The 12,847-nt window shown below is 41.2% G+C and overlaps 1 protein-coding gene across 1 annotated transcript; it reads right to left on the bottom strand.

Moving 5' to 3' along the window:
- Window position 1: 1 nt before the first annotated feature.
- faf2 (Fas associated factor family member 2) lies at window positions 2-5,917 on the bottom strand. The gene is made up of 11 exons (XM_079556580.1): window positions 5,769-5,917; window positions 4,454-4,522; window positions 4,248-4,382; window positions 4,040-4,116; window positions 3,829-3,967; window positions 2,529-2,614; window positions 2,315-2,406; window positions 1,990-2,167; window positions 1,442-1,613; window positions 1,220-1,363; window positions 2-1,144 (listed from the first exon to the last, which is right to left on the bottom strand). Exons 1-11 carry the CDS (start codon window positions 5,829-5,831, stop codon window positions 962-964), a joined length of 1,338 nt encoding a protein of 445 aa, XP_079412706.1. The 5' UTR covers window positions 5,832-5,917; the 3' UTR covers window positions 2-961.
- Between the last annotated feature and the right edge of the window lie 6,930 nt (window positions 5,918-12,847).

Below are 12,847 nucleotides of genomic sequence, written 5' to 3'. Positions count from 1 at the left end.
TTGGTTTGGCAGTGTTACGGTGTATGCAGACAAGGAACCAAAAGACAAAAAATCCTCCCGACAAATATGCAATGTACAATTGGGACAGCCCGCTTTTTAAATTGTTTTAATTTATAGTTGGAAAATTACATCTTAACAGGAGCCCATGGAGATGTTACAGGCAAACAGGCATCTATGAGTAACCACAGGCAAACTATGCGCAGACTTGCACTATGCTAGTTCAAACCACATGTAAAAACTGTGGCGAGGTAAATGTCCAATTGTACTTTGCTTCACATAGCCTGCATTTGGTCATTTCACTGTGGCATAAGTAAAAAAAAAAGAGACAAACACTTGTATTGTATGGTAAATCTGGGGTCCTTAAATATCTCACTTATGTACATGTCATGGCTCATTTTAACAGGGTTCCCATTCGTCATTGTGCCCAAATGCACACTCCTTAAAGTCATAGCTGCTCAGCACATTAATAACACAAAGTCACTCCGGTCTAACGGTCTCTGTGGAGGAGACATGAACTTAAGGCATAAATCAATGAATTGGGACAAATGGGTAAACATTGAGCCTGCAGTCCCAGCTTCAAGACGATACCACCATAGAAATGCTAGCTTTGTGTCAGTCGGCTTTAGGGCAGCCTTCTCTGAGTTGCCAGAGCCATGTGGTTATCGTCTTTGCCTAACGCTACGCTGTGGTTGTCCATGGAAGCCAATACATGTTTGTCCCACCAAATGCAAAGATGAGTTCAAGGAAGGACTTCAAGAAATATTTATTTGATAAAATTCAAGACTTTCCAGGCTACTGGGAACCCCGTAAACACAACCAAACAAGGACTGGATAGAGTGTGGTTGAAACTTTCCAGGGTATGTTTCTGTCTCAGTGATCCCTTGTGCATATGGCCATTAAACAAAAAGGGGAAATGGGGCAGCGCTGAAGAAAAATGTGTTTCACGGAGGTAAGTTGTCAATTAATCGTCCGTAAGGTCCTGAACAAACAGAACCTCGCAGCGGCTGAGTCCTGCCTCCTTCAACGTCGGGGGGTTGGGCTGTTCCTCGCTCGGGATGCAGGGCAGGACACGGCGAGGGAAGTTTGTAATTATCTGGAACTTTTCAGGAGTTTCTTTCAATGAGAAAAGGAAGTCGTGTATTACCTGTGAACGAAAGCATAAAGTAAAACACCCACAAAAACCTGGAATTAACAGCTCTTTTGCTTCTAAAACACGTACCGTCAGTGACTGCTCGAACAGGAATCGCCTCTCTACCCGAGTGTCGTTGGGCAGTTTAAAAACTATTTTGACACTTTCTGGATCATCAGCCTGTGGCTCGGGAGGAAGACATTCGGACTTCCTCTCCTTTTCCTCTTCAAGGTTCTGTAGAAAACCAAAAACATTAAAAACCATAATAACTCAGCTCAATCCCGCATTGGGTCTGACCGTGCAGCCACTTACCCTTCGCCTCCGCTCCTCCATGAGGACGCTTTGCCGCACCTGCTCCTCCTGCTGCCTCTTCTGCTCCTGCTCCTCCCGTTTCTTTCTCTCCTTCTCCTGATCGGCACGAAGCGACGCCTCAAACTCCTCGTCCTGACGCTTGCGGATCTCCTGGGTCTGATTCCTCTGCTCCCTTTGGTCATTTTGGTAGAGATGTAAAAAAGGATAGTATTATTATTTGGGTGAGTAAAAAAAAAAAAATCACAATCCTTTCTAGGGCTATCGAGTGCATATACGGCTAGTATTTTGTTTCAAAGCATAATATATAAATTAAAACAAGGATTGGAACTAAACAATGTCAAAAACCAAGATTAAACCAGGACAGAAACTACAGTAGTAAAAGTAACAAACTATTCACAAATGTAACTAAAGGTGACTCGCATACCAAAAATATTACCACCATTTCAACACCACCAACTTCAAAGGAACATATCGTGTAAGGCAGCACAATATATCGCAAAATTATTGTTCTGCCGATTTTCTGTGGCGTATGAACTCGAACAGCGTACCTCTCCATGCGCTCTGACATGAGATAAGACTGGTTGGCCTCCATGATGAAGGTGAGCTGATTGATGAGGTCCTCGGGCTGGATCAGACCCTCCAGACGCCCGACCATTGTCATCTTCCCATCCTTCAGGACGATCATGGCCAGGAATGGGTAGGCGTTCTCCCGCAGGGCCTGGGACGCTGAACACACCAAAAAATATAAGACTTTGAAAAAAAAAAACTCCGGCAAGCTAAAAAGAAGACATTTTTGTAACAACTGATATCACGCCATTACTAAAACCCTTTACAGTCCATGTGCTAGTGAAAGCGTGGTCGGATAAATCATACCTCGATAGCCCTCAGGTTTGCTGGTTGAACATGCCCAGAAGAGCATTCGTGTGTTAAGGAAAGTTATGACCTCTTCTGTGCATAATGTGGAGCTAAAACATACAAACAACACGGGTTACATTGTGCTAAACTATATGAAGAACTGCTCTCATGCAAATAAAGGGCCTTACATCTGGATCTGGATCTAGTTAAAAAAATCTTATAAAAATCGTACCGGCAAAACTCGTCTGTGTCTTGGTGATCGTCCCCATGAAGATAGACTAACAAGTACCGAAGCTCCCGCTTCGCATCATTTAATGCCTTAAACAACAAAAAAAGAGTCAAATTGTCATCCGTAAGTTGTCTTGCTTTTGAGCACTTAAGGAGGATATTCATTTGAAACAAGCATCTCTCTAGAGAAGCGTAGTTTGTTTGGGTCATTCTTTATTAAAAGGGACAACAGGAAATTTGATATATTTCATATTTCACCCTGTCATTAAATATTTAGAAGTGTCCAACATTGCATTTATTTTCAAATAATATGATTTCAGGGCGAGCATGTGACTGCTCGACTACAAAAACATGTCAATTCTCATCAGTACTGGAAAGGAAAGTGTATAATCCTCCTCATCCTGTTTTATTATTTGTTTGTAGTTAACAGATCTTTAATCATTGAAATAATAAAATGAAGCTTCATCCCTGAGATTAATGGTTGCCGCATTACTCTAATGAAGATCGGTCTAAACCAAACCTTTGGTTTTTCTTTTTGTTGCACAACAGTTGACAAGACAGAAGGAAACCTTTGTAAACACCGTCAGCATTGACCAATGAAATTTAATACTTTACATTAATACTTCTCTTCAAGGCCCTAAACATTAAACTTGTCATTAAGTGCGTCTCAGATTTAGGCAAAATATGAATACAAATCTGTATTTGCATCTGCAGCCTTTGCAATTGTTTTATATATAGGTTCATTTGGTTTGGACAGTGCGCGTGATAATGACAAGGGCTCGACTGACATGGATTTTTGGGGTCCGATATCAACACGGATATCTTTGGGCACATTTTTAAACATGTCTATTTCATAATGTATAATCCTGTGTATTGATGCTTCTAAGAGTGTCAGTGTTGAACTGTGACAGCAGGGGGCACTGTATGAATGTCCTGTTTTATTAAGGAAATTCATGTTAGGTACTTTAGTGGGAGCTCTTCTGCTTGTAAATTCCCAAACAACGCTATCACTTATGATTCCAAAATTAAATACAAAAGTTTTCAACATAAAATATATCAAATAGGTGACAAACTTGTGACCGATTTTCACCACATTTGCATCCGTTGTCCCAAACTCAAACACACTCATTCATCCTGGCCTATTGTACATTGTACACGGGGAGAACATGAAACTCCACACCAAAAGGCCCCTTCCAGGTGGGAATCGCTTACACTTCCTTTTCTGAACCATGCCAGTTTTGATTGTGTCAAATTTCACCCAAGGCTAACTTTAAAATCTCCAAACTCGAAATATCTTGACTTACCTGGCTGTATGTTCCCTGGTAAAACACAGGGTGTGACCGGCCATATTTCTCTTCAAAACTATGAATAAAAGAAACGACATCTCCAACTGGGTCAGTCACACGGCCACGAGGGTCTGGCCGAACGAACCTCAGCGCAAACCTGAAAGTCGTTATTAGTCAGTGTTACATTACAATGAATTAGGTTTATATTGTGATCAAAAGGGTAAAGTACCTGAATATGTCCAGAAGTGTGTAATATGTAAATCTGAAAGGTAGCATTATCAAATAGTAACTCCATCCTAGTAGCCCCTGGAAATAGAAGCGTATGTAAATTAAGACATCACAACTAAAACTGAAATGTTCTGCGTAATTTATTAAAATGTGGCCATGTGTCACTGATTACAAACACAATAAATAAGAGGACAATAACATGAGCCTACCCTCGGTTGTGGCCTTGGTACGATGTAACTATATACTCTATGGTCTGCTGTATTGACTTGTAATGGTCTGGGAGGTGGAGGGTTAAACACACTGGGCACTCCTTCCTGCTCATTAAGTCTGTCTTGTACTGCAGCCTGCCGGAGACAAGACATGAAATTATTTGACAAACAAGGATGAGACGTTTCAAAACTGATTTTGAACTTACCTCTATGTTCCAATTATGCTGCTCTAATGTTCGGCGGCATTGGTCCATAGACTCCAAACCAGTTAGGTCCTGTTGGATAACCATCAATAATTCATTTTTAGTCATTATATATACATATATATATATATATACATATATATACATACATATATATACATATATACATATATATATATATACATATATATACATACATATATATACATACATATATATACATACATATATATACATACATATATATACATACATATATATATATATATATATACATACATATATATACATATATACATATATATATATATACATATATATACATACATATATATACATACATATATATACATACATATATATACATACATATATATACATACATATATATATATATATATATATATATATATACATACATACATATATATACATACATATATATATATATACATATATATATACATATATATATATATACATACAGTATATATACATATATATACATACAGTATATATATACATATATATAAATACAGTATATATATATATATTTACACACACATAACAAATGGCTAGTTAAATTAAACATATATATATTTATATATTATTTTTGATTAAATGAATAACACAATTGTGGCAATGCAAATGGATACGTCTTAGCACATGGAAGTCGATGGCTTTTACAACGAATGAGGTAACAATCACCAGACTTTACAATAAAAACATAATTAGTAAAACGTCCTAAGGTCCTGGGGCAGTAGTACGGATATGACATATTTCTGTTATGTACGACACAAGTAGTCCAGTGGCAATAATGCAATAAGAAAGGAAATGATAATATGTCTAAACGCATTACTCAACACTTCTGTCGTTCGGTCTGTTGTGTCGTCAGAATGAAACTGAAGTGACAGTTCAACCATGACTGCTTTGCTAATGTTAACTCAGCAACGTCAGCCCAACAAACGCAAACCAAGTTGAAAAACTCCTCCGGGCAACTCAAACTTAGCATCTGTGACGTTTATTGAAAAGGCTCAGGTCAGAGTACACGTACATTGGCGATGCACTTTATGTTGCAACATTTAAATCCACATTTGGCCCTGAAACTCTTCTTGTTAGCAGTGTGAGCTAGCTGTGCTAACGTTAGCAAAGCTTGAGTCAAGTTGCTGTATCGTTTGGGGGCTGGGGATCGTCGCCGAAGTTGACAGAGCAAAATGCACTCCGTTCATTCAGTCGCTCGGGATTTATGTGGACACTGGCGTATTTAGACACAATCCCTAAGGCAGACTCGTGCTCATGCTTATTTCGAGACGTTTACCTGAAATTGGAGGAGTTTTTCTGTCTGCGCCTGAGATAATTCTGGCTCCTCTGGCGCCGCCATCTTACCTTCGCCAATCACCGTCGGGGCGTAACGCCGACGTAATACGTATCAACGTCAACTGACTTTTCCTGGTGCATGACCACCACTGCCTCCTGGCGGCAGAGATCTGTTCCAACTCCGAGCACTAGTTTGAAAACTTGTCCGGTCTCAAAAGGTTGAATATATGATCACATTTACCACAGACACTGAGGATCTGATTAAATCTATCATGGACAAGTATCCTGGTTGGAGGCGGTTGCTTAATATTTATTTATTGCTCGGTATAAAATACAATTAAAACTTCCCTTCATAAATTGTTTGATACTTTAGGGCAGTGGTATGGCGGACAGTGGTTGGTTGAACTGAGGATGTTATTTATGGAAACAGGAGCAAAACTTAAAAAAAGAGAAGAAAGTGACTTGACCAATAAACTTGTCTCTATCTTCTATTACCAGAACATATGTCTGATTCTCAACAAGCTGAGGTATTAACACAGTTAAATGTATTCCATCCAAAGCAACATAGAAGAAGGTGAACAGAATTCAAGATACTTTTTCAAACCAGAAAACCGAAGGCAAATAAAATAGCATAGACAGACTTTCCACTAATGGTGACACTGCTGTCATAGAAAATCCCCAAATCATTTCTAAAAAAAAATGGGGGAATTTTTTTTTACAAAGATAGCCTTCATGTGAATGAATTCTTTAAACATGTATATCAGGTGAAATTCATTGGAACAAATCTCCAGGTACAGACGGTTCAACCTCTGAGTTTCATAAAGCCTTCTGTCCTCTGCTTGCTCCATTTCTTTTGAAAGTCTTTTCAGGAAGTATAAACGAAGAATAACTTCCACCTACACTATGCCAAGGCTTGATTATCTTAATTAAAGATATTACACTATTAGACAATTGGTTGCCTTCATGTTTTATAATGTGATGATGTCATAATGTCAGGTGGAGGGCATGAAAACAACTCTATGAGAGAAATGCAGTTTTTGTAAGAAATCTCCAAAACGAAGATTGTCAAATGTTTTTCCTCATCAGTATTTGACAGTGACTGGATTCACAAACCTGTGATATTATTGTATGTCTGAAAGTCCTTTCTGCTGGACAACACCACAATCATGTTTTTGAATATTGTCACCACTTTTTGACGCCTTTCGGAGAAAATAATTTGACATTTGTTCATTTGTGCTGAAAGAGGAGACAATGAACTTTGTGACAGTTTTTGTTTTTTTCATGTGGATTTTTCCAGTAATAACTGAGATATGAGCCAAAAACAAAGACATACAAATCTGCATTTTGTCAGTTACAGCAGTTCCCATAGTTACCACCATGGAATTTCCAGCTGCCCTCCACCTCAATTTTAAACTAGAATGCTGTGATGTCATGTGAACGCAACCTCAATAATGATTACAACATTTTAGCTCTTTCTCTTGCAACTACTGTACACTAAAAAAGATGCTTCATTGTGTATTAGTCTATTACACAATGAAGCATCTTTTCTATTATAGAGGAATCCCAGAATGTTTTCATGACTGGCCATACATTATTGACAATATAACACTATTTGAGAGATTTCATCTCAGAAAACAGCTTTGTTTTGTTCTTGGACTTAAAGAAAGCATTTTGATTGGGTGGAGCATACATTTTTGTTCAAAACATTAGATCTTTTTGGCTTTGTTGATCTTTTTAAGAAATCGCTCCGAACCTTATACTCTGCCGCAAATAGCTCTATCAAATTACCTCATGCAACTAAGTAGATTCAATGTTGAACGTGGTGTCCGCCAAGGGTGTCCCCTAAATGCCTTCTTATTCCTTCTACCTATGTACATTTTAGCAAATTCAATTCAAAATAGTTGTCTAAAGCATATCGCCAGTGCTTTATTTGTAAATTTGTATTTTCAGGAACATTTTTGGTCTGATGTTATGGATTCGGGGAACAGGCCAAAGCATTTGCCGGAACACTCTCATTAAACACCTCTATATCAGATCAATTTTTTGCCGGATCCTCCTAAATATTTCCCGGATCCTTTATCCTGAAAAACTGAGAATTGGGGGAATGCGTTCCCCCAAACCTGGGATCAAATAAAGCACTGGGTATCGCCATTGGTAGAGAAATAAGGTAATGATTGCTGATGATTAATTTTTTGCTCTTAATTTAGCCATAACGTTTTCCATATTTGTCTGTTTGTTTGTTTGTTTGTTTGTTTGTTTGTTTGTTTGTTTGTTTGTTTGTTTGTTTGTTACAAAACATATTTTGACCATTATCAAAATATTATTTTAAAATGTTATATTGGACATGGATGCAAACTGTACAAATTCACTACCCTAATCCCATGTTAGTGGCATTTTATGCCCCATTTGACTCCCATAATAAACTCACTTGTTCATCGCTCGGCAGTCACATAGTAAAATCATGTTGAACTGAATTTTGAGGATTTTTACCCTGAAAATGCATTTTCAAGGGGAAACCATAACATCACAGTGACGCTGTTTCTGTGGAGGCTCATGGGGGATATGCTTATATATGCTTATATCCCCCATGAGGGCATTGGGGGAGGTTTGTGGGGAGGTGCTGGGGGTGGTTGGAGGGTTTGTTAGTTGGGGGTGGTTGTCCATGGTGGGGGGTAGTTGTCTGGTGTTTTTGTTTACAAACATGTTTACAAAGGCCCCCAAAACACCAACACCCCACTGAGGGCTGGTATATCCCCCACATACACCTACACCCCACCTGGGCCAGACCTCCCCCAACTTCCCGTATAAGCATATCCCCCATGAGCCTCAGAACTCCACAGAAACAGCCTCACTGTGATAATAATGTTTTTCCCATAGAAATGCATTGGAAATTCAGTCTGAACTGTAAAAATCACAAAGGTTACCTCCTCTGAACTGAAGAAACTACAAATAATGAATTTATTTGTGGTGGAGCATAAAATGCCACTAACATGAGATTAGGGAGAAAATATGAAAACACAATTTTACATAAAAACTAAAAAACAAATCAAAATCAAAGACTACAGATCTTTGACACACCCAATGGTGTTTTAAAATGTAAATCCAAATTCTTTAAGGTTTTTTGGTCTTTTTTTTTAATTTGCTATAAAATAGAAAATATTTTGATTTGATTTTTCAAACTTTAGTAGTTTTGTGCAGAAGAAGTTCATTAACATAATTATGTAAAAAAAAAAAGGTGTCACAAAAAGCCACTAAGATAAGATTAGGGTAGTGTTTCTTAACACAAGGGTTAGTGATGCCTCTCAAATAGACTGTGCTATAAAGCTATGAGATATTTTTACATTAGCCTCAGGCCTCAAACTCAACCTTTTTTAACTATTCCGTGTCAAAGACTGCTGTCAGTCAGAAATATTAGGAATCTCTGTGAAACAGAAAGTGAAATAGTTGGGAATTACTATTATGAGAGAAGAAAAACTAAGACAGAGAGAACATTTTAATCCCCTTTGTTAGTACAAAATAAATTTATGTGTGGCTCTGGAGAGTTTAGTTTATGCCATCTCTGCACTTGAAGTCTCTAATGACATGAATATGTTGCCCCCTCGAAATCACCAGGGAGAATCAGTTGGCTTTTCAAAGTTTATTTCGAGCTCAAATAGTACAGAAAAGAAAAGGGTAAACATAGGTCCCACGTCCCAGATGTAACAAGGCTTAGGCCACGGCCCGACTACTGCGCCACAGCTTCTGCCCTGAGGCTGTGGGCCTAGTTCTTTTAAACTAGCATCAACAGGTCACATGATGGACGCGCTTCCGGTTTCAATTAATAAAAGACAGTGTTTAATTTAGCGAAAAGATTAATAAATACTGTTATTTACAGTGAACCATTTACCAACAATAATAAAAAGTGCTTAAATACTTTGTTGAAAATGGGCGGACAACACCCTCCCCCACTAAAAATAATGTTAAACCAACATTCCCTTAATCCTACTGGGGGGTCTTACTTGACTTAAACCATAAATTGTAGTAAATAAACAATTTGAACCACAACAATACTTCACAAAAGAGTCCAGGCTAAATGAATAGTGTCCGTTATCCAAGAGTCCTTTGGCACGGCGGTACGCGCAGGTTTAAAGGTCCATTTCCGTATTTGGGTAGATAGTCCGTTGAAGCATTGGTGGGCCCCAGAATCTTCAGAATTGACTCAAGGAAAATACCTTCTACCCAAGATTTTGTAGCAGCATAGCAAACCAACTTAACAAATAGCATGTACTACTTAAACAATAATTAAAGTACATTTACTACTATTGCACATATCTCTATTGCACACAAGCCACATACTTTAAAGTGCAAAGTGCAAAGTGCAACTCAATTAGCAGGTACATAAAGTGCATGTTACTACTGCATTACGACTGGGAATTAAAAAGGATATAGGTTGGCCGAGGTGCTGAAGAAGCCGTCTCGGACCTTCGCTGGTTTGGACACACCGACAGGACAGGTCTGCACTTCCAGGACCGTGGGCTCACCAAGCTGGTCGTAGGTGTACAAGCGCCTGGGCCGTCTGGTTCTGACAGGTCTTGCAGGTCGCTCCGAGGAGTCAGAGGAGGATGCCTCTCGCTCAGATGAATCCGCTTCCTGTACTGGCTCTGGCTCCGGCTCAGGGTCAACCTCTGGGATCAGGATCACCACTTCAGCTCTCTCAGCAGGTGCAGCTCCCTGTTCCGGCTGTCTTGGAGTGGGGACTCTCGGTTGGAACTCTCTGGCAGTTGGATTGAGCGGCTGAAAAACGGGTTGGGGTGGCATGACGAGATGGTAGTCTTCCTCACTAGAGCTCTCTGTACCTGCAGGCTGGATGTTGCACTTAACACTTGTCCCTCTTCCTGGCGACGTTCTGGTTCTCCTGCTTCTCCTTTTAGGGTTGGGTACGACAGGCGCTGGTTCAACCAGGTAAGGACAAGGTAAGAGTAAGTTTCTGTGCAGCACACGTCTTCTCCCTACAGCATTCAGAGGCTCAACCACATAGACAGGGCTTCCAGGACCTTTGCTCTCCCTCACCACATGGACAGTGTCCTCCCAGTGACTGCGGAGCTTCCCCGGACCACCTCGAGGCGTGAGATTTCTCACCAATACATGGTCACCTGGGTTCAGCGTGGAGCTCCAGGCGCGCTGATTGTAATAATCTTGGCCCTTTTTTGCAGACTTCCTCATGTTCGTCAGGGCAATGGAATAGGCTTCCTGCATTGCCTCTCTCCACTTCTCCGCATAACCAGCAGGGGTCTGTTTCTCTGCGTCACCGAGCTTCTTGGGAAACAAGAGGTCAACTGGGAGGGTTGGTTCACGTCCAAAAAGCAAGAAGAAAGGGGAGTACCCTGTCGCCTCGTGGATGGTGGAGTTGTAGGCATGAACTACTTTGTTGAGGTGCTCCTTCCATCTGGCCTTTTGTGTCTCCTCCAGTGTCCGCAGCATACTCAACAGAGTCCTGTTAAAACGTTCGGCAGGGTTAGCTTGGGGGTGGTAAGGTGTAGTGCGAGAGTGTTGAATACCACCATATTCCTGGAGCTTCCGAAACAGCTGGTTCTCAAACTCTCTCCCTTGGTCGTGGTGGATCCTGGATGGGAACCCAAAGCGTGGGATAAATTCGTCAAACAGCTTTCTGGCAGCAGTTTTCCCGGCCTTGTCTTTGGTTGCGTAGGCCTGAGCGTATTTAGTGAAATGGTCCACTAAAACCAGGATATACTCTTCCCCCCCGTTGCTTTTCTCCAGATGTAAAAAGTCTATTGAGACCATCTCGAATGGTGCAGAAGTTTCAATGCTTTGAAGTGGTGTCCTTGTGACTCTGTTGGGCCTTTTGTTTTTGATGCAGCTGCAGACACGTGTAACGTAGTGCTCCATCTCCTGCCTCATTTTTGGCCAAAAGAAGCGCTCTCGGGCCAGGGCCACCATCCGGTCAGCACCCAAGTGTCCCATCTCCTCATGGAGGTACTTGTACACCAGGGGCTTCAAGGGCTCTGGCACCACCAGTTGCAGCCTGTTGTTGGTCTTCCTCCACAGGAGTCCATCTTCACCCAGCTGCAGCTTTGGCCATTCTCTCAGGAGAACCCGGACTTGCTCACTCTCTGCAGCTTTGTCTCTGTACTTCAGGTAAGTGTTTTCTCTTTTCAGGTTGGAGACCCTCTGGATGGCTGGATCTGCATTCTGCTGGGCCTGGATGTCTTGGATGGAGAAGGGCTGAAGGGGTGGTACAGCACTGCCATCTGGTGGTAGGACATCCACATTACAGGTGACAGCAGAAATCCAGTTGATCTCACCTGTTTGGCTGCTTTTGACTGCTTTACAGATGCTGTCCATGACCTCCGGCTCACACTCTTCCGTGCACTCCTGCATGATGGTTTTGATGGGCTTAGGTCTGCGAGAGAGAAAGTCAGCATCTGTGTTAGCTGTTCCAGGTCTGTACTTGAGTGTGAATCTATAGTCTGCCAGCTCTGCAACCCAGCGGTGACCCGTGGCGTTGAGTTTTGCCGACTTGGTAACGTAAGTGAGTGGGTTATTGTCACTGTAGACTGTGAAGTGTGGCGCGTGAAACAGGTAGTCACGGAAACGCTCTGTGATGGCCCATTTCAGTGCGAGGAATTCCAGTTTTCCTGAGTGCAGCTTGTAGTTCTTCTCTGCAGGCGTCAGGGTTCTGGATCCGTAGCCAATCACTCTCAGTGCGCCATCTTGTCGCTGGTACAGCACAGCACCGAGCCCTTGCTCTGAAGCGTCAACATGGAGAATGAAAGGCTGCTCGAGGTCCGGATATGCCATAACAGGTGGATTTGTAAGTTGGTTCACAAGCGTCTCTAAAACTGCTCTGTGTATTTCTGTCCACTGAACCGGCGAGGAGGGTGGGAGCTGAGCACCTGAATGTTTTGTCCCCTTTTTGTGGCAGTGTTTTGGCTCACCTTTGGGCTTTGCCAGCAGCTCATACAGTGGCTTTGCAGTCCTGGAGAAGTCCTGGATGTAAGCTCTGTAGTAGCTCAAGAATCCCAGGAGCTTCCTCACCTCTCTCACTGTAGCTGGGGTCTGGTACGTGAGCGCCTTTACTGC

Source organism: Gobius niger (genome assembly GCF_951799975.1).
Source record: "Gobius niger genome assembly, chromosome: 5".
NCBI lineage: Eukaryota > Metazoa > Chordata > Actinopteri > Gobiiformes > Gobiidae > Gobius > Gobius niger.
Note: the sequence above shows the minus strand (reverse complement) of the source record. Positions and strands in the feature narration are given on the sequence as shown.